This window comes from Rhamphochromis longiceps, linkage group LG6 (genome assembly GCF_057381845.1).
Source record: "Rhamphochromis longiceps isolate RC_006_pf linkage group LG6, R_longiceps_female_GT1.1, whole genome shotgun sequence".
NCBI classification, from domain to species: Eukaryota; Metazoa; Chordata; class Actinopteri; order Cichliformes; family Cichlidae; genus Rhamphochromis; species Rhamphochromis longiceps.
The window spans coordinates 965,007-990,512 of record NC_140562.1 but is presented as its reverse complement, the minus strand read 5'-3'; the positions used below and the strand labels follow the sequence as shown (position 1 = coordinate 990,512).

Genomic DNA, 25,506 nt, shown 5'->3' with positions numbered 1-25,506 from the left:
CTTGCTTTTATGTCTTATAATGTTTATGTGTGTATTTATATCTTGTATTGCTGGTAAGTAACTTTCTTGCACTGAGGTCTGTTTGTCGCAAATATCTTTGACCTGTTTTTATGTCTTGTAATGTTTATGTGTGTATTTATGTCTGGTATTGCTGGTAAGTATCTTTCTTGCACTGAGGTCTGTTTGTTGCAAATATCTTTGACCTGTTTTTATGTCTTGTAATGTTTATGTGTGTATTTATGTCTGGTATTGCTGGTAAGTATCTTTCTTGCACTGAGGTCTGTTTGTTGCAAATATCTTTGACTTGTTTTTATGTCTTATAATTTTTATGTCTGTATGTATGTCTTCAATTGCTGTTAAGTAACTTTCTTGCACTGAGGTCTGTTTGTTGCAAATATCTTTGACCTGTTTTTATGTCTTATAATGTTTATATTTGTACTTATGTCTTGTATTGCTGGTAAGTAACTTTCTTGCACTGAGGTCTGTTTGTTACAAATATCTTTGACCTGTTTTTATGTCTTATAATGTTTATATTTGTACTTATGTCTTGTATTGCTGGTAAGTAACTTTCTTGCACTGAGGTCTGTTTATTGCAAATATCTTTGACCTGTTTTTATGTCTTATAATGTTTATATTTGTACTTATGTGTTGCATTGCTGGTAAGTAACTTTCTTGCACTGAGGTCTGTTTATTGCAAATATCTTTGACCTGTTTTTATGTCTTATAATGTTTATATTTGTACTTATGTGTTGCATTGCTGGTAAGTAACTTTCTTGCACTGAGGACTGTTTGTTGCAAATATCTTTGACTTGCTTTTATGTCTTATAATGTTTATGTATGTATTTATGTCTTCAATTGCTGTTAAGTATCTTTCTTGCACTGAGGTCTGTTTGTTGCAAATATCTTTGACTTGCTTTTATGTTTTATAATGTTTATGTGTGTATATATCTTTGACCTGTTTTTATGTCTTATAATGTTTATATTTGTACTTATGTGTTGCATTGCTGGTAAGTAACTTTCTTGCACTGAGGTGTGTTTGTTGCAAATATCTTTGACTTGCTTTTATGTCTTATAATGTTTATGTGTGTATTTATGTCTGGTATTGCTGTTAAGTATCTTTCTTGCACTGAGGTCTGTTTGTTGCAAATATCTTTGACTTGCTTTTATGTTTTATAATGTTTATGTGTGTATGTATGTCTTCAATTGCTGTTAAGTAACTTTCTTGCACTGAGGTCTGTTTGTTGCAAATATCTTTGACCTGTTTTTATGTCTTATAATGTTTATATTTGTACTTATGTCTTGTATTGCTGGTAAGTAACTTTCTTGCACTGAGGTCTGTTTGTTACAAATATCTTTGACCTGTTTTTATGTCTTATAATGTTTATATTTGTACTTATGTCTTGTATTGCTGGTAAGTAACTTTCTTGCACTGAGGTCTGTTTATTGCAAATATCTTTGACCTGTTTTTATGTCTTATAATGTTTATATTTGTACTTATGTGTTGCATTGCTGGTAAGTAACTTTCTTGCACTGAGGTCTGTTTATTGCAAATATCTTTGACCTGTTTTTATGTCTTATAATGTTTATATTTGTACTTATGTGTTGCATTGCTGGTAAGTAACTTTCTTGCACTGAGGACTGTTTGTTGCAAATATCTTTGACTTGCTTTTATGTCTTATAATGTTTATGTGTGTATTTATGTCTTCAATTGCTGTTAAGTATCTTTCTTGCACTGAGGTCTGTTTGTTGCAAATATCTTTGACTTGCTTTTATGTTTTATAATGTTTATGTGTGTATATATCTTTGACCTGTTTTTATGTCTTATAATGTTTATATTTGTACTTATGTGTTGCATTGCTGGTAAGTAACTTTCTTGCACTGAGGTGTGTTTGTTGCAAATATCTTTGACTTGCTTTTATGTCTTATAATGTTTATGTGTGTATTTATGTCTGGTATTGCTGTTAAGTATCTTTCTTGCACTGAGGTCTGTTTGTTGCAAATATCTTTGACTTGCTTTTATGTTTTATAATGTTTATGTGTGTATGTATGTCTTCAATTGCTGTTAAGTAACTTTCTTGCACTGAGGTCTGTTTGTTGCAAATATCTTTGACTTGTTTTTATGTCTTATAATGTTTATGTGTGTATGTATGTCTTCAATTGCTGTTAAGTAACTTTCTTGCACTGAGGTCTGTTTGTTGCAAATATCGTTGACTTGTTTTTATGTCTTATAATGTTTATGTCTGTATGTATGTCTTCAATTGCTGTTAAGTAACTTTCTTGCACTGAGGTCTGTTTATTGCAAATATCTTTGACCTGTTTTTATGTCTTATAATGTTTATATTTGTACTTATGTCTTCAATTGCTGGTAAGTAACTTTCTTGCACTTAGGTCTGTTTATTGCAAATATCTTTGACTTGTTTTTATGTCTTATAATGTTTATGTCTGTATGTATGTCTTCAATTGCTGTTAAGTAACTTTCTTGCACTGAGGTCTGTTTGTTGCAAATATCTTTGACCTGTTTTTATGTCTTATAATGTTTATGTGTGTATGTATGTCTTGTATTGCTGTTAAGTATCTTTCTTGCACTGAGGTCTGTTTATTGCAAATATCTTTGACCTGTTTTTATGTCTTATAATGTTTATATTTGTACGTATGTCTTGTATTGCTGTTAAGTATCTTTCTTGCACTGAGGTCTGTTTGTTGCAAATATCTTTGACCTGTTTTTATGTCTTATAATGTTTATATTTGTACGTATGTCTTGTATTGCTGTTAAGTATCTTTCTTGCACTGAGGTCTGTTTATTGCAAATATCTTTGCCTCTTTTTTATGTCTCATATTGTTTATGTGTGTATGTATGTCTTCAATTGCTGTTAAGTAACTTTCTTGCACTGAGGTCTGTTTGTTGCAAATATCTTTGACCTGTTTTTATGTCTTTTAATGTTTATGTGTGTATCTATGTCTTCAATTGCTCTTAAGTAACTTTCTTGCACTGAGGTCTGTTTGTTGCAAATATCTTTGACCTGTTTTTATGTCTTATAATGTTTATATTTGTACTTATGTCTTGTGTTGCTGGTAGTAACTTTCTTGCACTGAGGTCTGTTTATTGCAAATATCTTTGACCTGTTTTTATGTCTTGTAATGTTTATGTGTGGATTTATGTCTTGTAATGTCTATATGTGTATGTAGGTCTTGTGTTGCTGGTAGTAACTTTCTTCCACTGAGGTCTTTTTGTTGCAAATATCTTTGACCTGTTTTTATGTCTTATAATGTTTATATTTGTACTTATGTCTTCAATTGCTGTTAAGTAACTTTCTTGCACTGAGGTCTGTTTGTTGCAAATATCTTTGACTTGTTTTTATGTCTTATAATGTTTATGTGTGTATGTATGTCTTCAATTGCTGTTAAGTAACTTTCTTGCACTGAGGTCTGTTTATTGCAAATATCTTTGACTTGTTTTTATGTCTTTTAATGTTTATGTGTGTATTTATGTCTTGTATTGCTGGTAAGTAACTTTCTTGCACTGAGGTCTGTTTGTTGCAAATATCTTTGACTTGTTTTTATGTCTTATAATGTTTATATTTGTACTTATGTGTTGCATTGCTGGTAAGTAACTTTCTTGCACTGAGGTCTGTTTGTTGCAAATATCTTTGACTTGTTTTTATGTCTTATAATGTTTATATTTGTACTTATGTGTTGCATTGCTGGTAAGTAACTTTCTTGCACTGAGGTCTGTTTGTTGCAAATATCTTTGACCTGTTTTTATGTCTTATAATGTTTATATTTGTACTTATGTCTTGTATTGCTGGTAAGTAACTTTCTTGCACTGAGGTCTGTTTGTTGCAAATATCTTTGACTTGTTTTTATGTCTTATAATGTTTATATTTGTACTTATGTGTTGCATTGCTGGTAAGTAACTTTCTTGCACTGAGGTCTGTTTGTTGCAAATATCTTTGACTTGTTTTTATGTCTTATAATGTTTATGTGTGTATGTATGTCTTCAATTGCTGTTAAGTATCTTTCTTGCACTGAGGTCTGTTTGTTGCAAATATCTTTGACTTGTTTTTATGTCTTATAATGTTTATGTGTGTATGTATGTCTTCAATTGCTGTTAAGTATCTTTCTTGCACTGAGGTCTGTTTGTTGCAAATATCTTTGACTTGCTTTTATGTCTTATAATGTTTATGTGTGTATTTATGTCTGGTATTGCTTGTAAGTAACTTTCTTGCACTGAGGTCTGTTTATTGCAAATATCTTTGACTTGTTTTTATGTCTTTTAATGTTTATGTGTGTATGTATGTCTTCAATTGCTCTTAAGTAACTTTCTTGCACTGAGGTCTGTTTGTTGCAAATATCTTTGACCTGTTTTTATGTCTTATAATGTTTATATTTGTACTTATGTCTTGTATTGCTGGTAAGTAACTTTCTTGCACTGAGGTCTGTTTGTTGCAAATATCTTTGACTTGTTTTTATGTCTTATAATGTTTATGTGTGTATGTATGTCTTCAATTGCTGTTAAGTAACTTTCTTGCACTGAGGTCTGTTTGTTGCAAATATCTTTCACTTTTTTTTTGTCTTGTAATGTTTATGTGTGTATTTATGTCTTGTATTGCTAATTGTTAGGAACCCTAACTTTATTTATTTTTTTAATAGTAAGATGTATGTATGTATGTGTGTGTGTGTGTGTGTGTGTGTGTGTGTATGTATGTATGTGTGTGTGTGTGTATATATGTGTGTCTGTCTGTGTGTGTGTGTGTGTGTGTGTGTGTGTGTGTGTGTGTGTGTGTGTGTGTGTATATGTGTGTCTGTCTGTGTGTGTGTGTGTGTGTGTGTGTGTGTGTGTGTGTGTGTGTGTGTGTGTGTCTGTTTATTGTCCACAGATCAGGTTTGAAGTGTCTGTGTGGTGCAGCTGGTCTGGTCTGTCTCTGTACAGTCGAGGCTGCACCCACCCATAAAACGGTGGAGGCTCACCAGGACATGCACACCTCACAAGTTCCCGGCTCTCTCGGCTCGGTTGAAGACGGGTTTCTTGGAGAAGGGGAGGGCAGTGAGGCACAGTCCCCCGTCCCCCGACGCCCCTCGCGATGCCCCTCCTTCTTCGACTAACCCTCTGCAGAGGAGCCGTGAGAGCCAGGAACTTGTGAGTTTTGTATGTCCACTCAGGCATCCTTCATACCTGGTCTGTAGGAAGTTCCTGTCAGAAGGAGGATGGACAGTGAACATTTTAAGCCCACTCGGCAGCGACAGATGGCCACCCCTTCCTGAGCCTGGTTCTGTCGGAGGTTTCTCCCTGTTAAAAGGGAGTTTTTCCTCCCCACCGTCGCCAAGTGCTTGCTCATAGGGGATTTTTTGGGCTTTTTTTCTTAAAACCAACCGCTGATAAGTTCACTGGCATCAAGTTTAGGACTCTGCAAATATTTAAATGGATAATTCGTCATCAAGTGAGGAATGATCCATTTAAATCATATTTGAGAGTCACATATATTTGTATATAAATATGATTTGTTGGACAATAAGGCAAATCACAGACTAATTTGGACAATTGGGAAAAATTAAATAAATAAAAAAAATTGGATAAAATGCATGTGTCATTGTTTCATATTGATTTCAAATAACATACCATTTGATTTCAACATATTTTTGTTACACTTGCAGTGGTGTTATTTTGTTATGATCCTGTTCCTTTTAAATATAAATATAAATCATCTAAATAGAAATGGAAAACTAGAAAGATTAAAAATATAGCTTTACTAATCTGAAAGTTATTTGTCATTGGATCCATCATTCCCACAGTGGAAACACATTATCTCATATTATGTTCAATTCAGTAGTTAAAAGCATAAAATTTAATAATGTCTATTTTTAGTTTACTTTGTTAATAAACACATTTTTTAGTATTTTAGAAACACTAACATCATACATATCCAAATATGAAGCAATGTTTTAACTCCCATTTACATACAGACCTGTGGCCAACTTTACAAACCATTTTGAATTTTTCCAGCTGAGGCGTTCAAAATAGATATACTTTTGATTGTCACAGTGTTATTTGGGCAGCTGCCTGCCTAATATAACATAACATCACCACAATATTTTACATTAAATGAGGAAATGTATCTTTGTTTCCTCAGCTAAGACTGCTTGGCTGCTGTAGCTTGTGTTTATGTTGAGAGTGACATCTGATTTAAAAGCAAGAAGCAAAAGCCACTGAGCACCATCAGTCAGCACAGAGGCAATGCTACAAATTTAAGGAACGAAGGTCAATTCTTTGTGTGTGTACATGCACAGAGCACATGTGCACACGGTTGTGCAGATTAACTCACAGATGTATATGACAACTCACGTTTGTGGCATTAACATTGTTTTCCAATCTTAAATGTAATACATACATTTCCGTCATTGGCCATAATTCTTGCAAGGAAGGGACTCAAAGGTCACAAGTTATTAAATAAAATTAATTAAACACACCATTAAAAGAAGTTCACTATTCACTCCTTAAACGTCATAGCTAGCAGCAGTTATTTATATCTATGAAAGAGAGAGCTTAATTGTTTGATTAAGCTTGATTGGAATGTCAGCTCCACACTGTGGCTGGTTGATTAAATAAGTTGGGGGAGCAAAAGTAAAATGAGCTACTTGTGGGATACTATTTAACTTGGCTTGGGTAAGCTGCTCATTTTATGCTCATTTTACTTTTCAGATGGTGTCAAGCCTGGCAGTTTGGTGTAATTGTTAGCCTAGTAATTCATAGTAATATATTTCTCACACACAACCTCAACCTCTGCCTCTCCATGTGAGCAGAGACGCAGCAGCATCTTGTTTCTACAGGAAGCCTGATTAAAATGTGAGGCATTTATACGGTGTACAAGATTAAAGAATATAAAACTGATATTACTAAACCTGATTTCCTTCCATCTATTTTCTGCTGCTTATCTGAGTCCGGTCATGATGCCCAGACGTCCCCCTCCCCAGCCACCTACTCCTGCTCTTCCTGGAGAACAGTGAGCCGCCACTCTGGTGCCTTTCGGTGTAAACGAGTAGCTTTCCAAATAACTCAGCTCTTCATCGTGTTTCTAAGGCAGAGGTCAGACATCCTTCAGAAGATGCTCATTTGTGTCAGATTTTAGTCATAGGTAAAGGTATGACTGTAGACTGACGGGTAAATCAACAGGGATCAATACCCTGCTCCTCTTTTTTCCAATACAAGTTCCTCTATCAAATCATTTTTTGACACTTGAGTCAGCAGTCCAAGCAGAGATGTCCAGAAGTTCCTTTTCCCACTTAAGTGGTATTTATGGTCACACAAATGCGTCTGACAACAGACAGGCAGCGAATACTGGGATACCACGGCGAGCCGGCCGAGATACATAATGTGTCCAGTGTGTGTTTGGTCTGCCCTTACCAGCTCGTCTAGGAGACATTCTGGAGGCCTCCTATTTCAGATGCCAGTCAAACCACCTACACTGGCTCCTTTCCTTTCTGTGAATGATCGCAGTTGAGGAGGAGAAGCTATGCTGTCCCCTGGTATGGTCTCCCCAAGGCAACTGGTTCTTGATGAGGGGCCAAACTTAAGTACAATTCAAAAGACCAAAGTTACTAGCCTGGGACCAGTACTGGGGAGGTTTCTTTGTTTTCCAGAACAGCTAATAGCTGTGCCCCATGAGTTCAGCTTAAAATATCCACACAGGTACTTCGTCCTCCCTCGGGTGGGCAGAGAGCTTTGTGGTCCAGGTTGTGGTCCAGTCCCCGGCTGCTTTAGCTGGCTTTAGAAAAAACCTGAAATTAGAATTAAAACTGTTTGTACCTTCACCTGTGTTACTTACAGTGATATGTTATGTAATTTGTTAACTGTCTCTTTAAGCTTTCAGCAGCTGGAGAGTTAAAAATAGTCTGTGTGAAAATAGGCAGGCGGTGAACTCGAGCCTGTGATACGTTTTTAATGTCAGGCTGTGACCACAAACACCAGCGTGGTCATCAGCATTCAGATCAGCTGATAGTAACCAGAAACGGCTTTATGGTCATTCTCTTAATTGTTATTGGCGTTTTCTTTTATTTGACTTGTTTAAAATAATAAAAAGCTGATTTGGGTTCATTTTATAAGCAAATCACATAACTTAATACAACAGAAATAAACTGACAGAGTAATGGAAAATAAAAAATTATAAATGTGGCCCAAAGCTACACGGATCACTGGCCACAATTCATTCAGCTGGAGGTCTTTTTTTTTTTCAAAGTTAATTTTAAATAGAAATAAATGTGGGCAAGAAATTTAAACTAAATAGGGAGCAAGCCTGAACCCTAAAGGCTTTACTAAGTGTTAATTATGCAGGTTTAGACATGGGCTGATTTGTAAGCTTGTGATAAACCTTAAATAAGTATATATGTATATTTTTGTCTGTTCACTTTTCCACGCTGTCAGAATCCACCGGTGGAGTTGGGCATAACTTGCTTTTTGGGCATAACTTGCAAGTTTATCGCCGCTCGTCATCCACGCCTCCCGCTGAATGCGTAGCGCTACTTTGAAGTTTGTTTTTCGCGCTACTTCGTACGGCACTACGTTGCCTGGCGGACGGACATGTGACTAACATACCACTCTTGAACCCCGATCCTTCCGCCAGGCAACGTAGTGCCGTACAACAGCGGAACACACAAAACAAATCGTCTTACGATATGACAAAAATCATGGACAATCCATAGAAAAGCCGCACCTGACTAAAAGCCGCAGGGTTCAAAGCTTGTGCAAAAAGTAGCGGCTTATAGCCCGACAATTACGGTATGTATATTTTTGTCTGTTCCCTTGAAACGCATGCAGGTTCTGCAGGAGTTTCAACAGCAGCTGTTTGTGCAGAAGAACATGGCGTTCCAGCAAGCACCAGACTTCATGTTCCAGCCTGTCGACTCAGATACGGTAAATACTGATGTTTTTCTCTTTTTATTCATTATTAAATGCATAAAATATCACATGCGATTGCTTTTAGTGATTATTGGGGAAAATAAACTCGTATTTATTATGCATGGAATGAAATCCCCAACCTTAAAAATTTTGAACTTAACATGATTTCTCTAAAATGTTCAAGTAAAACTTGAAGAATAATTTTTGAAACTATTAAAATCCAAATCTCAAAGTGTTTGGGTTGCTTTTAATACAAATTTTGTAGCATAAAATAAGGTTCGTGTTTGACTAATTTAGTTGGCAGGAGGTGTTAATCAGTTTACCGGAAAATCAATTTCTACAGAAAAGTGAAGTGAAATGTGGATCCTTCAGGTTTGAACTGCACAGGTTGGAAACCACAGGTAAAATGCTGTAATGAACACAGATCAGAGGAGATTGTTGAGAAGTGGAACAAAGCTCAACAGATGACAGATTAATTTGTTTAGACAACAATCAATACAAAATCAGACGAGTGGAACAAGCAGCTCACGGGCATCCTGAAAGCTGAGCTGGCCGTGGCCACAAAAGCCCGGACTGGACTCGGCTCAGGACCTTGATGCTCAAAGCGGCTTTAGGCAGAGCAGATCCACCTTTTTGGTCCAGAGTTAAACATCTCAACAATACCAGATGCAGAAAAGATTTTTTTTTTTTTTTAGACATTCATGATCACTGGAGTATGAAGCTTGAGAAGCTGGGTGATGACCTTTCCTCTAAATTGATACACAAGCAGGAAAAAATGTTCTAATTTTCTAAAAAATTGTAAGTAACAGACAAAGTAGCTCCATTGTTTGAGTGTCAATAATCTGTCTGCACTGAAATAAACAACTAATTTAAATAGATTTTAATCACAAAAGTGCTGCACACACATTATGGAACAGTCTGGGTAAGAAGTCAAAGCAGGAAACATAATAAGTCCTGCGTGATTGGTCTTTATCTTTGTTAGTCTGAACTATGAGCCTGAAGGCAGAACAGTGAACTTTGTACTGTACTCCTTGCCCTGCACAGGAACTTAGATTATTTCCCATTTTTAGTTTTTATTTACAGATGTGTCGTCTCATTTCCTCACCGTGGGACTATTTCCAGCTCGTGTTTGTTCCGACTTTATCAGACTGTTTATCTTCCTAAATAAATGCACAACCTCCACTTTTAATTAAATATTTGGATTGGACGTGGATCTTTAACATGTCACCAGGTGAAGGACTGGTGACATCCTTCAGAAGATGCTCATTTGTGTCAGATTTTAGTCATAGGTAAAGTTATGACTGTAGACTGACGGGTAAATCAACAGGGATCAATACCCTGCTCCTCTTTTTTCCAATACAAGTTCCTCTATCAAATCATTTTTTGACACTTGAGTCAGCAGTCCAAGCAGAGATGACCAGAAGTTCCTTTTCCCACTTAAGTGGTATTTATGGTCACACAAATGCGTCTGACAACAGACAGGCAGCGAATACTGGGATACCAGTTATAATTCTGACTTTGAAGTGAAGCCACTTTTTGTTTTGGCTGTTTTTAATCAGTTCCAGTCGTGTTTAACCCCCATTTAGATTTACTTTCCCAAACTTTGTGGCACTAATGATTCTGTGTCCAGGTTTAAAACACCTGCTCTTTGAATTTGTACAGAAATTCTAGTTTAAGTCTGAGTTTTGTGCTGCTTTGGAGTATTAGTTGTTTTATATTACCTGAGTCCTGAGTAAAGTGTGGTATAAATGCAGGCATGGTCTCAGTGTTTTCTTCAGTGTTCTGGCTGATGTTATTGAAGCCACAGTGAGCATTTTTGTCCGTTCACCAGTGTGGCGGTATTTGAAAAATATACATCACGGGTGAAATGAAGATGGTTAAACTGTTACATCGCAGCTTTAATTTGAATGAACGTGTTTGTCTGTCTGCAGGCTTCTCAGCCAGACGAGCTGACCATCGAGGAGCAGGAAATCTTGGAGGGCATCGATGATGGCGACATGGAGGACTGGGTCAAGGTACAAAAATAACACAAACACAGTTATGTAGCAGATGCACTCTCATGTTTGAGGGTTGGTTGTTTTGTGTATTAGTTCACTCTCTGGCTCTTAGACTGTTTGACAAACATTTAGTTTCAGTTTTTATAAGACCTCGCACCGGTACAGACTATCTACTGGACGTTTTAGTGTTTCTCTGGGATCAGTTGAACTGATGTGGCTTCAGGAATTAGAATAATTCAACTAAAATGCGTGCGGTGCATTGAGGCAGGTCAGGTTGGCCTGGGTGGTAGAAGCTCTGCTGAACATAAAGACAAATCAAAAAATGTACAAATACACAGTTCTCTGCTTCTTTTTTGGCCCTGCAGCCGTAAAGGGCTGATGGGAGATTCTCGTCACGCAGCCGGGCAGGCAGGTGGGCGGGCATGGCACCCAAGTTTGTGAATGCAATAATTCATGAATGAGGCAGTTTTTAAATTCATACCTTAAGTGCAGCTACTGAAAATCTGGACCAAATCCTGATTGATGGTGATCCAATCCTGCCTCAGCAGCGCTCCGGTTTGATCACAGTTTGTCAGCTTCTGCTTTTTAACAGCGGTTCGTGGACTCTTGATCAGTTTGAGATCTGCGGAGTGACCTGGTCATGGATATAAAATGTTAATTTGATGATCTCCCAGCTACTTAGTTATCATTTTCACTTTGTTTGTCACAGACTGTTACAAAGTTGCTCCTGGACCTTTGGGAGAAAATTTGAGAAGTCTTTGAGGACATTTTTCGGGTGGTCAGTGGTGTCTACTTAAATGTAGAAATGTCAGCTGTGGATGCTCCCATCATTGTGTGAAGTCATTCTTTTATAAACGCCTCTGCAGAGCTGCTGGTGTGTAGTCATTGTGTACTTTGTGTGTGGTTGTTTTCAGATCATTTCCCTGAAGGAACATTGTGCATTGTTGCTGTTTTACTTTTGTTTATTGTGTAAGTCTGGCTTTCCTGTGAGCCATTGTGCAAATGTTCCACGTGTTGAGCCAATATTTTATGTGTATTTACTTAGGTGATTATCTTTTCATATACAGATATAGTGTTTTAATGGGGTATTTATTTTAATGAATATAATCATACATAAAAATGTGAGCAATATCATTTATATAGATCTGTTTTAGTGCTGTGATTCCCCACAGCATGCCCCAACAGAGATCCCAATACCTCTGAGTGTTTTCAATCTGAATGAAAATAAGTAAGCAGCGGAAGGGGAGGCCACCGGTGTTCATGAAATCAAGCTTCATGAATTCAGCAGAGGCTTGTTTAGGATTTTAGATTTCTCGTTAATTCAGGAAGAGCGAACAAAAGCTCTCCTATTATTCTCTTTGTGGCTGTTATTAAATTCTGGCGACAATGCAGTGATATTGTTACAGCCCTACTCTTTACATCTGACTTTATTTTTTCTCATTAGGAGTTTTCCTGTTGAAACATTTTTGGCTGTTGTCATCGTCTGTGTGCATTGTCTGTGTTTCCAGGCCAGAAACCGTAGCGGACAGGTGGGCTACGTCCCGGAGAAATACCTGCAGCTGCCCTCCTTCAATAGCCTGCTGAGCATGCTGCAGTCGCTGGCCGCGCTGGACGCCCGATCCCATTCCTCCAGCAACTCCACCGAACCTGAAACCGAACTCCCAACCGGCTCCGTCAACGGAGACTCGAGGAGTGAGATCCGCCTCCACCAGATAATATCGGAGTTTTGATTTCCTGCTTTGTTTAATACCCTCGTTGCCACTGTCTGTGTTGCAGTTTCATTCGCAAAGGCTTTGTACGACTACGCGGGACAAACGGAAGATGAGCTGTCGTTCCCAGAAGGCGCCATCATCCCCATCCTGAGCAGAGAGACCCACGAGGACGATGGCTTCTGGGAGGGCGAGTTTAACGGCGTTGTTGGTGTAAGAGTTCAAATAATAGTTTGCAAAAGCTTGTGACTGCAAAATTGTGTCTGCCTAAGGGACAGTTTGTTCCAGGAGATAAGCGAGAGTTAGAAGATTAATAGGAAGCACCTGGCCTCCAGACAGAGAAGATGTCCTTTTAAATGTGTCCAAAGTCGTCAACAGAACATTTGTGGTTTTGAAACTTATGCCTGTGTTGTATCTGCTTGACGCATGAGGGGGCGTCATAAAAGTAAACCCTGATGGTATAAAACAACTGCTTGTGTATCATTGGGCGGAGATCGATGCTGTCTGTGGGCAGTGTTCATCTCCCCACGCACGTGTTCATTAAAAACATTGTTTGACCGAAGCTCTTCTGGACCATTATTGTTTTGTGCTCACCCTCAATATTTGAACTCGTAACAAACAGCAATAACGGCAAAACATGTAATGGACGTGCTGGTCCACTAGACAACATCATGTTGATGTAAAGCTTTGGGTCTCTTATGCAAAGTAAAGAGGCTGAAATAAGGTGTCCATGAGTATCAGTTTTCAACATTCAGTATTAAGAGACAAAGACTGTACGGGTTGGGCCAGTCGTCAAGTCCTGGAGCAAAGTGAGCCTGCAAATCAATAAGATGCAAATCAGTTTATACCTTTCATATAATGTTTGAATTTGTTTATTCTGAGTTTTATTGTTCAGTTAGTTTCCACAGTTCATATATCATGTGTAATTTTTCATTAGTTTCAGTGTTTGTTTGTATTTTATTCTATTCATGATGGTTGTGTTGACAGATTTGTCCAAATTTAAAGCTATAGATGTGAACTTTTGGTTCCTTTATTATTACCTGTATAATTAGTTTCAGTGTTTGTGAAGTGGGGAAGGAGGACCCAAAAGCAGGACTCGTGCGATGGAGAGTGCTCTTTATTTACAGTGGAGTAAATAAGACAACACAATAATCTCTTGAGCTCCCTCGACTCCTGTGTCATGTCTTCACCCAAAACTCCGTGCTCTCTGCTCCGTGGCTGCTGTCCACCTGTGCTCCACTCTCCTCCTCCTGGGAAAAAAAACAACAGAGGCAGCCGTCAGGACACCATGCCGCCTAATCAACAAAAAACAGTCCCAGTCTAAATAATCTAAAAGACCAACCACGGCTCCAGTGATGGCAACACACAGTTCTAGTGACCAACCCAGTGGGCGGCACTCGAGACAAAGCAGTTCAGGTGGCCTGCATACATTTAGTATCAGGCTTTACAAAAAAAAGTATCAACTATGTTAGGATCCATGTTCATCATGTGTGATGTGTGTTTACATTTGAAGGTGTTTGTGGATTTGTCACCTCTCTTCAAGGTGTGGTTTGTGTTTGATGCTGAAACAGATAAAGACTGCTGATTGGCTGAAGTAGGGTTCAATAAAAATTGTTTGGTTGTTGGTTTGGGCACTGCTCAGGTCCACATTAAATAAACTGCTGCTCATGTGTGTTTGTAGGTTCTCAGTCATCCAGGTCATGGTTGTCTAAGGAGCCTGGAAAGAAAGCGACTTTACTTCTTTAAGGTTCTGGATGATGTTTAACTTCTGATCCAAGAAGCTTCTTCAGTTGATGTGCTTCCTTTGCTCATTTTCCACCTCTGCACAGTTTCGTTTGATGACAGTGCAGTGCAGTTCTCCCAAACATACAACAGAGGGCGCTATGCACATTCACTGAAGTGCAGAAAAATACAAGTGGAGGAGGAAACAAACAGCAGCATCAAGAGAGAAAACTGAAGTGTTCAAAGCGAGTTACTTTAGTCTCTTATTGTAATATTAATCGACATCTAAACATCACGTTGATGCTTCATGTTTGACTTCCGTGTCCTTTTACTGCTCAGTTGGAAAATATTGATGCAATTTAAAAGAAGAGGAGAAGAGTAATTTCTCTGTACTACTTCAAAAGTAATTTGAAAGCACTGCCTCATATGGAAAATGAATCATGATGAAATCCTGAAACAAATAGTGTTTGTGAATATGAAGAGTTTAGTTTTCATTTTGGTCTTAGAAGTATAAAAATGCAGGACTGAAGACAAGATGGAAATGATGTGTTATGAGAAATAAAACACATATGTCACTATGTACTATAATTTTATTTTGTTTATTTTTTGTTCTTGTAGGTTTTTTGCTTTAGTGTAAATTTTGAAAGCACTGCTTTTAGTTTGAAAATTGGATTCAGTGTTCAAAGTTCGGACAAAACAATGGACGGTTTCAAGAAATGTATTTTATCAACAAAACTTATTTTCATGGTTACTGTATTTATTTTAATGCCCTCAGTGCAGTGATTGAAAAAAAGTTCATCTGACACCAATGAGCCAACAGCCTCCACGTAAACATTTCTTTTTTTTTAAACAGGGTTTAATCAGCGCTGACATACAGACATTTATGCGCTGGGTATAACAGACATGCTTACCGTGTGAAAGGACCGCGGATGTCTTGGAGCAGAGAAACATGCTGTATTGTTGTTTTTCTTTATTGCATAAGCAGCGCCCGACTGTCAGAAACGCTCTGTGCGGGTAGCAAAGTCGGCTCCAACGCACCTGCAGGCATCCATTTGAAAGAAAGGTGTCGCTGCGGCTAGGCTCTCGGGATAGTCAGACTTTTATTTATATTTGCGGCATTCTGGTGCGTTAAAACTAGCAGCCTCTGTGTCCCGCTTGGATCACCATTCTGAAAATTCAGATATTTAAATAAAATGATGAATCGGCGAGTGATGAGGAGCCACGTAGATCCTGAAATGAGGTTTGATTAAATTAAACTCTTATGAACAGTGATGACGCGTTCCAAACAAACGATGCTTTCTACATGGCCAAATTGTGTGCTAACTACCTCACAGCGCTGTGTCCGGGGTCCGAAAAAAAAAGTTAAAACGATATACCTTGCGAAAGTTGTGAAGTGCTGAGGAAAATACTGTGTGTCTGATGGGGTGTTTTTATATAGGTGGACTTGGTTTCAGTTGACCTCTGACATGGAGAGATGAAAAGAGCAGTTTGTAAAGAAAAAAGGTGGAAACTATGGAACTACAGTTGGGATGTGTGTGCTGGGATGCTCTTGATAAGTATGCAGCTTTTATTGTTTTATGACTTGTTTTGCTGACTGTTGGGGCCCTACCTGTAACCCCCTCTGTCTAATCATCAAGTCTTACTGTTGCAGTGCGTTTGTGTGGCTACTAGACAATTATAGGTTGTATTAAAGCAGGGGTGTCAAACTCAAATACACAGTGGGCCAAAATTCAAAACTGGAACAAAGTCGTGGGCTAACATTAATATTTATTGAAAAAAAAATCTTCCTCCAGATATAAGAATGAATATTTTCTTATGGACTCAAATAAGTTTTGCTGGAAACCTGAATATGGAACAAGCAAAGCTTAATACTAAACAATATATATATTAGCTGTATAATACCAGTAGGCCAGCTCTAATAGTAATTTGGTATGGCTTCGCGGGCCAAATGTAATTAGGCTGCGGGCCAGAGTTTGACACCTGTGTATTAAAGGAACATTGGGGGGTCGATACAGTGCTATTGTGGCTAGTTAAGAATGTGGTTTTTAGAAGTATCACAAGAAAAGTTTATTTCTAAAGGGATACATGTTGTTTGTGGTACTCTGTTTTAAAAACTATTAGCCTCTGTGTCTTTCAGAGCACAAAAGAAAAGTGAAATGCTCCTAAACTAGTTATATTACTACTGAGGTTGAGGCAGTAACAAAGTTCTTTAAATCATCAGGCAAGAAAATCCAGAAACCTTGGGTTAGCCGTGGCTATCCGGGTCATCTGAGCCCGAATAGCCTCCTTCTCCTCCTCCTGCACAGGAAATAATCCAAAGTCCGTTAAATTCAAAAGAGTCACTGAAATAAATGTCTGCTGGGTAAAACACGGTCAGGTTAAAAGCGAGCCGTTTAATGTGGCTGATAAACGAGTACAAAAACAAAAGGCAGATGCACACAAGAAAGAACCTAACTAGAAGTAAACTGGGAAAACTAAATGCAAAGAACAAAACCTTGAACGTTGCAAAAACATAAACATGGACACTCCTGGAGACATGGAACAACAGACAACCTGACAAAGAATGAACAGAAACACACAGAATAAATACACACAAGGGTGATTAGGGGGAAGTGGAAACACATGGGGAAACAGCTGACACTACTCTGACATAAGGAGACAAAGGAAGCAAAGCTGACTACACTGAAATAGGACACAGACCTTCAAAATAAAACAGGAAACATGAGACGCAGACAAGACAATATAAACTTGATAACATAAGAGGGCAAAGGGAGACTAAAACACAGGGGTAGAAGACACAAGAGGAATCTAAATAAACAAATGAGCTTAGATAACCTGATGAACTTAAAAATAAACCATAAACATCAAAAATAAACTAAAACTTAAAACGCTGGGTCAAAAGACCCAGGATCGTGACAGTGGGAGGTTGAAGCTGCCACAGGGCAAAAGCAGGACAGGCTGCCAGTTTATCACAGGGCTAACACAATATATGTGATAGAAAATCAACTGAAATGTTTGATATTTATTTATAATAATAAGAGAATAACTACTATTTATAATAATATTATAGTTGTTATTATAAATATGTGTATATTTTTTATAACACCCAACATAAAAGGCTTCTTTCCAAACCTGAGCTGTTTCAGACGCTTCTTGAAATTCTGACTTCTCTGAACTCAAATTCAAATACAAATACAAATTCAAAATACAAATACAAATTCAAATTTTATTTGTCACGTACACAGTCATACACAGTACGATATGTAGTGAAATGCTTGGACAACTGCTCGTGACCTAAAGAAAACAAAAAAAGGAAAAGGCTATGAATAAGATAGGAAATAAATATGAAAAATTAAAAAGGGTAAATTTAACTAGGAAGGAATAGAATATAAATTAAGGTTAAAAATGAAATAACTGTACAACACAAATTAGAATGAAGGGTAAATTTAACTGGGAAGAATAAGATAAAGATAAATATATACATTAAAGTTGAAAATAAAATAACTGTACAACAAAATACACAATATAGAACTATATAAGAATGTATGAAGAAATCTAAATATAAATAAATATATACACAATAACAGCAGCTGTACAAGTATTAACCGGAAATGAAGAATATAGTGACCAGTGTTGTGCAAAACCAAAGTCCAGAAAGTCCAGTGTGTGTGTAAGAACTGTATGTGTGGGTCAGTACTGTGTGGTGGTGTGATTGAGAGACCGTATCGCCTGCGGGAAGAAGCTCCTCCTCAGTCTCTCTGTGTTGGTCTTCAGGGAGCGGAATCGCTTTCCTGACCTCAACAGAGAGAACAGTCTGTTGTTGGGATGGCTGAGGTCCTTCACGATCTTCCTGGCCTTGGTCCAGCACCGAACTCAGTGTAAGGTGTCTGCTCCCTCACTGTGGCTGTGCCTGGAAGTACTTCTGCTTCTTGTCTTCCCCTAATGCAGCTTTAAAGTATTAAGTATGAAGCAACAGTGCTTCTCTTTGCGCCTCTGAAATCTGTGTTCTCTCTACTGATAAACAAAAGAAACAATGTAAAATGTATTAATAAATCAGTAACAAAAATATAGCGTAGAAGGTAAGTAGAGATTTTCATACCATCTTCAAGCCTAATGCTTTTAAGTCCCACACTCAATGCAGCCTGACTCAAAACCTGATTCTAAATGGTTCAGCACAGACACAGACTCGCTGACTTTTTATAGTCACTCTATAAATGCTGTCCATTTAAATCATCTCACTTGTAAACACTGCCGTATCCACCGGAGATCAGTGAGAATGGATTCTGGAGTCTTCCCATCCTCCTGTTAGTGATCCTCCATCTGAATGGATGATAACAACCTTCTGAACTGACTAGCAGGTGTAGAAAGCCCGACTAGCCCATATCTATGGGACTGATCACTGCTGATAAACCCACTAAATGGATGGATAAGAGCTCTGGTCACATTTGGAGTTGGGCCACAGCTCTGCACAGTGGCTGCCAAATGGTCGTCTTCTATTGTGAAATTCAGCACAGCAGAGAAGAAATAGCACATTATGACACAGTATGATGGAAAGGCAAATAAGAAAAGTGTGTAAATTAATAGATTCAACTCATGTTTTACTTTACATTTTGACAGCATGACTGCTCTTCCCTTCCATCAAGTACATTTTTCCACTTCTAGAATCCCTAGAAGCCAGAAACACAAAACAAGGCTACGTCCACACGTACACGGGTGTTTTTGAAAACGGAGATTTTCCGTTTTCGTTTTTTTTAAAAATCCCGTCCACACGTAAAAGCCAAAGACGAAGGAAAACGCTGCTAGGAACATGCCAAAGCAGCAGATGGCGCTATATTCCTATCCATGTAGAAATGTTGGCCAATCAGAAGTCAGCCTGGGTGGGAAAGAGTAAACAAAGATGGCGCATAGAAGCAGAACTGAGTCCTATGTGTGGAGGGACAGTAACTGTGTAAGCATTTAAACACTGCAGAGAGTAAAATGAACAGTAATGGTATTTTGTGTAAGTCCACCATTGTAGAAATTCATTTCACCGAAACAATAACCTGGCGCACAGTGTGACGTCAAAAAATGCGCACACCTTTGACGCTGCGTTTTCTCCGTTTTTCTCGTCCACACGTAAACGCAAAAACTGAGTTTTCAAAAATATCCACCCTGGCCGGAGTTTTTAAAAATCTCCGTTTTCAGTGACCGAAAACGCCGTTTACGTGTGGACGAAAGGTGCGAACGCATAGAAAAATCTGCGTTTTCAAAAATACCCGGGTACGTGTGGACGTAGCCCAAGATACTGCTGTTATTATTAAATAGTTTCAATTTGTTTCTTAGTTTATTTGTGATTTAAATTTTCACCTTTCATCTTTATGCTTAGTTTGTTCTGGTTACTTTGAATTTTGTAGCCTCGAGCTTATTTCTCAGACTATCTCCTTTTGTAATTTGTAAAAATAGTTCAGTGAGTTTATTTTCCTCCATTGTCCTGCGTTCTGTGTCACGTCTGTGTTTCTGTTCTTGCACACCAAGTTACTTATTGTGTTAGTCTGTTGTCTCTTGTGGTTTTTATTTAGTTTTACGTCGCTTGTCTCGTTTTCTTATTTAGGTTCAGCTGCCCTCCCAGGTGTCTCCTGTTTGTCCTGAGCTCCTTGTGTATTTACTCCCTCAGTTTGTCTTAATTGGTTGCTGTGTCCTCCCTCTCTGTATTGTTTCCTTCCTCAGTGTTTCCCTGCTTTTGCTAGTATCCAGTTTCCCTGCTGCTGCCCTGCCACTGTGTTTTTGTATTTTTTGCTACTGCATTGAAGCTGATCTTTGAGTTCATCCTTTGTCTCCTGAGTTCTGCATTTGGGTCCATATTTGAAATATATTCGAAAAACTAACTCTGTAGGTGCTCACACGCCACTGCACGCTCATGCATGTGTGGAAAAGAAAGAGAAAGAGAGAAATACTGCTACAAGCTAGTTCAGAAATCAGAAAGGGTTTTATTGCCAAATGTTGAGCAGGTTTACAACATTAGGAAATTGCTGCGGTGCTTCAGTTCAAACATACTGTTATAAATTACGTTTAAATAGACATGAAAATAAAAATAAGAGTAAGAATTAAAAGTGCTAAGTAGATAGATATATACATGATATATACATGAGTGCAGGTGGTGATCAGTGCCAAACATGGAATGATGCAGTGAACACAGCGTAGGGTCATGTGTTAGTGGTGGGAACAGTCATACGGTTATTGTTCATGTGTCCGACAGCAGAGGGGAAGAAACTGTTCTTATGGCGAGAGGTTTTGGTGCGAATGGACCGGAGCCTCCTGCCTGAGGGGAGCAGGTCAAACAGACTGTGTCCAGGGTGAGAAGGGTCAGCTGTGATCCGAGCTGCACGCCCCAGTGTCCTGGAGGTGTACAGGTCCTGCAGAGATGGGAGTCTGCAGCCAATCACCTTCTCAGCAGAGCGCACAACACGCTGCAGTCTCTGTTTGTCCCTGATAGTGGCTCCAGCGTACCACACAGTGATGGAGGAGGTGAGGATGGACTCGATGATTGCAGTGTAGAATTGCGTCATCGTCCGTGTTGGCAGGTTGAATTTCTTCAGCTGCCTCAGGAAGTACATCCTCTGCTGGGCTTTCTTAATGACGGAGGTGATGGTGGGCTCCCACTTCAGGTCCTGGGTGATGGTGGTGGTAGTTGTGATAAATGGTAGTTTAAATTGTGTCCAGGTAATGAACCATTAAATCTCCTCTTGCACCATCTGAATCTCTCTGCAATCACATCACATAGTATGCATATTTTAATTTATACAGCCAAATATCACAAATCTGACCTTAAGGTCTTTGCCACCTGGACACACACACACCAACCGCTCTGAAGAAGCTTAGAGTGGATTTGGAAATAGACACCTGAGGTGAAAGAATTCAATTGATTAAAGTTGTGCTATTATTAAAAAGGTAACAATATCAAGATATGATTCAGGAGGAAGTGAAACAACTTCTTAGGTTATGTACTTATTGATTATCAATAATTAACAATGAATATGTTTATTTTACAACCATGCAAACATGACTGATTAACCTGCATGGGGAAAAACTGAATATTGAGTATTAACAACTAAGAGTGCAATAAGTGACCACTGAAAGAGGCCCACACAAAAAGTTTTAAGGCTGTAAGACAGCTGTATGTCACAGAACAATGAACTTCATTTTGAGCTTACTCATAATCAAATAGCATTTCATATCTTTGTTCACTAAGGCAGGAAAACAGCCTCAAGGTTTTGTACTGAGTGAATGAGACATTGTGGATTCGTTTCTGTCAAACATCGGTGTTCAATGTTGTCACTTATGGAAGTGCAATAACGATATGTACAAGACAAATAAAAGAAAAGAAATTGTTATATCAAGTGAGCCAATATCACATTAACTGAACAACTGATGTTTCATGCTTTTTTTATACTGCTTTTATAAAAAGTTTGAGACAGACCCTAATGAGCTACTGAAGCAAATAAATAACTGTCACTGAGCTTTGCATCTATATCACTGAAAAAGGCAAAGAGTTTGTGAAACAGAACAATTGGGACTGCGAGTATAGTTGCTGCACAATATGTTGTTCAGGTGGTAAGCCAACCATCTGTAAGTATATTACTCTTCTCTCAGGTTTCACGGTGTGCACAGAGGTGGATTTGCACAAGAGAATCTTTCACGACCATAGCTGTGAGAAAAATGATCGTCTGTATCACGTGCACATAACTCTGACCCATGGAACACATTACCATCATCTATGTGGCGGCTCTCTGATCCACAGCCAGTGGGTTCTAACTGCAGCTCACTGCTGGAAAGATCAACCTGGATGGTGAGAAATGACTGTTTCACATATTTAAAAAAAACCAGTCCAGAGACAAAAATCATTACTGGTATTTTGTTCTTTTACCATTTCCATTGTTTAGGACTATGTCTGCATATGTAGGAATTCATCCAGGTCCAGGAAGAATGGTGACAATTATTGATCACAAAATCTTTGAGGACCAAACAGGAAAACATGACATCATGCTTCTGAAAATCGACCCACCAGAGAATAAGATTAAGCCTGTTGTCTTCCCTAAATGTACACGTCGCAAAAAGTGAGTTTTGAGTAACCTTTTAAGTGTAAAGTTTGAATTCTGGAATATGTTGACATAATATGTATTTTTCTTGTTTAGTTGGTTGGTTTTTTAAACTTCCAGGAAGAGCAAAAAAATGTAGCAACATCTGTAGTCTATGAACAAAATGACATCATGCTTTTGAAGTTACAAACCCCCATTAGTGACTGCAGAGCTTCTTTATTAACAATAATGTAACTGAGACTTGAATATTGAGCAGAGGGTTCTGGTTTTGATTTTAGGTACCTGCTTAGGAGCTACATCCATGATCTATAATAACTGACAATAAAACACGAGCATGAGGAAATGGAAGGAAATGGAATGTTTTAATAAAATGTTTGAATCTGAAAAGATTAGCTGACTTAGAGTGAACTGGAAATACTCAGCCTGCAGACATGGAGATGGAATTTTATTTATTTTTTAATTTGTAGGAAGGATGTCATTCAGATTGCAGGCCATGGTGGCTATACGGTTGATGTAAACTACAACAAACGTAAGACCAGTATTGTTTTGATTATTTCACAATTTTTTAGTTTATATTATACTTTGATTTTGTCTTGTGTGCCTGTTATAGTTACTTTTTCATTTTATTTGAAAACTGTGATGACATAAAGTATTTATTTCATTTTTTTGTGGATATACTGTCAATTTCCCTCCTTTTTAAATGCTGCTCAGCTTCTTTTAAAGAACACATTTTGTTCCAGAAACGAGGCAAATCATGTTTCTTTCAATATCTGATTTCCTTGCATGAAACATGCAGTAGCTTTTGTTATTTTCCTTTTTTCTCTAGTCCCTGATGAACCGCCTCATCTCCAGTGTGCAAAGATGCATGTTGTTGAGTGTGAGCTTAACCTCCATCCATGTAATTCAGCATTCTTATGGCCAAATGGAAACACGATGTGTTACAAAGAACCTCGAGTGGACATATGTAAGGTGAGTTACCATGCTGCCAACATTTTATCTGTATCATTATCAGATGTTTTGGTACAAAATATTTATGTTTTCTCTCTCAGGGTGATTCTGGTGGTGGAGTGATGGCCAAAAACAACAAGATTCATGGTGTGCATGTTGGTGGTTGTGAACCTGCCTGTACCGGACCAACTATTTCTCTGAAGGTCTGCTCTTACATTGGTTGGATAAATCAAGTCATTACACGGAGTAATGGAAAATAATAAAATTAAAATAACATTCAAAATAAACAGTCCGCTCTGCAAGAAGCTGCTTCGGTGTGAATTGTTTCTACATGTGAACTTTCGATTGTTAAAATATAAATATGTCATGTGTGTTTTCAATGTAGTTTCAGGCATCAAGTAGATCATTCAGTTGTTCAGAAACTGTGAAGTTTGCATGAAGGTTGTTGGGTCCTTTTTGCCAGATGATATTAAGTACAATTACTACAGTAAAGTACAAATGTAAGGAATTTGTACTTTATTTTATTTTATTTGGTCTTTCCATCACATTTGTGGCTTCTTCTCCGCTGCTTCTAAGTGGAAATTGGTACATTTAACTTCACTACAATTATCTGACATCTTTAGTTGTTATTTTACAGATGAAGATTTGTGCTCATGAAACACATGAAGTACAATTTTGTTTCTGTAGTTGATCAATCAGTTATTTGACTTGCATGAATTTAGCAACTATTATTATATGTTTAATCTTTAAAAGTACTTACTGTTGATATTATTTACTGTAAATTGTTCAAAATCATAAATGTGTGAGAAGCACTCAATCAGGGGCGACTCCAGCATCAAACCTTTAGGAGGGCTCAGCTCAGTCTTAATGTCATGCTTTTAGTGTTGCCTTCAAAAGAAATGTAATTTTTGGATGGCCTACAGCAGTGTCTAAGAATAACAGATTTTAATATAATACATCAGCTTTACGGTGGTCACTTTAGTTTAAAACCCGATGCAATGGCACAGTCATGTTGACTGTTCCTTTCACCAAACTGCTCACTCTTGTTCTCCTCTGATCTCACTTCCTGTTCTGGTTATAAGAAGAATGCAGTCAGCACGTGTCAAAGACACTCCCTCCAAATATATGATTTTTGATATGATGATTAGATATTTAACATTTTATTTATCAACTATTTTATGCACTAAATCAATTATTAAACAAATATCATATTGTAGAAAAGCAAATAATAATGCACTAAGCAGTTTCATGCCACAAGAGCTAAATGGTCACTTCACTGTATTTATTTCCCACAAACTACTATACCTAGGATCTTCAGGTTTCCACTATATTTCATTAATCTGCAGCGACTGTAGAACATAAAGTATATTGACCTCTATTGTTTTCTTTATGACTTGGCCTGAATACACACACATACACATCTTTGAATAGCACAACAAATGAGGTAATTTTCCATGTGTTTTAATAGGTTTAAGTGATTTATGGGTTTTATGTATGTGTGTGTATTTTGGTCTTCAGTGTAAATTTATACAAACTGTAATTTTTTCAGATGAAAGATCCGTTATTTAATGTTGCTTTATGTTGACTCTATGGAGAATAAAGCCTTACATGAGTGTTGCTATTTTTAATTGCGGAGTGGAAGACCTACTGTACTTGTTGTTTAGTCTGTGATCTGAATGCCAAATTTAACCAAACTGAAAGCAAAGGTTACAGCTGGGATATTCCACACATTTGAAAGACTCATTGTGTAACTCAGATGTTTATGAGCTTTGATCACTCCAGCATAATAATTATCATGTAACTGCAAGAAGACTCAATGAAACTGAAACAATGCACCCTAACACAGGCATTTGAACTGTAGGCTAATGAGTACATGAAGTGTACCTCTACAGCTGAAAAGAGTTTGCCTCTATAATTTCTGGATCTACTGATTTGTTTCTGATGTATCTCTTCTTTTATTTAGCCTGTATTATGAACAGAAAGATGATGAAATCCTCTTTATTTGAGAAAGTGTCCTTAAACTATTTTTCCTCCTTCTTACTGAGTTTCCGAGCTACCTCTTTGTTAAGTGAATAAACTATTTGAACAAGAAAGATATCATGGCATTTATGATGATACTGTGTGTGTGTGTGTGTGTGTGTGTGTGTGTGTGTGTGTGTGTGTGT

The 25,506-nt window shown here is 37.8% G+C and overlaps 2 protein-coding genes and 1 long non-coding RNA gene across 3 annotated transcripts; 2 read left to right on the top strand and 1 right to left on the bottom strand.

The window, feature by feature from the left end:
• Positions 1 to 8,803: 8,803 nt before the first annotated feature.
• On the top strand, positions 8,804 to 12,890 carry LOC146667067 (F-BAR and double SH3 domains protein 2-like). The gene is made up of 5 exons (XM_085408368.1): positions 8,804 to 8,905; positions 10,822 to 10,905; positions 12,060 to 12,115; positions 12,332 to 12,579; positions 12,664 to 12,890. The coding sequence occupies exons 1-5, from the start codon at positions 8,804 to 8,806 to the stop codon at positions 12,843 to 12,845; spliced, it is 672 nt and encodes a 223-aa protein (XP_085264494.1). The 3' UTR covers positions 12,846 to 12,890.
• Positions 12,891 to 13,678: 788 nt separating this feature from the next.
• On the bottom strand, positions 13,679 to 15,767 carry LOC146667066 (uncharacterized). The gene is made up of 3 exons (XR_014911940.1): positions 15,646 to 15,767; positions 15,230 to 15,486; positions 13,679 to 13,846 (listed from the first exon to the last, which is right to left on the bottom strand). It is a non-coding gene; the product is annotated as an uncharacterized LOC146667066 (long non-coding RNA).
• LOC146667065 (serine protease 1-like) lies at positions 15,454 to 23,613 on the top strand. The gene is made up of 6 exons (XM_085408425.1): positions 15,454 to 15,558; positions 21,948 to 22,143; positions 22,238 to 22,411; positions 22,861 to 22,922; positions 23,220 to 23,362; positions 23,443 to 23,613. Exons 3-6 carry the CDS (start codon positions 22,242 to 22,244, stop codon positions 23,599 to 23,601), a joined length of 534 nt encoding a protein of 177 aa, XP_085264551.1. The 5' UTR covers positions 15,454 to 15,558; positions 21,948 to 22,143; positions 22,238 to 22,241; the 3' UTR covers positions 23,602 to 23,613.
• Positions 23,614 to 25,506: the final 1,893 nt, after the last annotated feature.

Coding starts and splice junctions, on each gene's coding strand:
- LOC146667067 (XM_085408368.1), top strand. CDS start 8,804: ATGCAGGTTCTGCAGGAGTTTCAACAGCAGCTGTTTGTGCAGAAGAAC. Junction 10,906..12,059: donor ACATGGAGGACTGGGTCAAG/GTACAAAAATAA, acceptor GATTCCCCACAG/CATGCCCCAACAGAGATCCC. Junction 12,580..12,663: donor CGTCAACGGAGACTCGAGGA/GTGAGATCCGCC, acceptor TCTGTGTTGCAG/TTTCATTCGCAAAGGCTTTG.
- LOC146667065 (XM_085408425.1), top strand. CDS start 22,242: ATGTCTGCATATGTAGGAATTCATCCAGGTCCAGGAAGAATGGTGACA. Junction 22,412..22,860: donor AAATGTACACGTCGCAAAAA/GTGAGTTTTGAG, acceptor TTTAATTTGTAG/GAAGGATGTCATTCAGATTG. Junction 22,923..23,219: donor TGATGTAAACTACAACAAAC/GTAAGACCAGTA, acceptor TTTTTTCTCTAG/TCCCTGATGAACCGCCTCAT.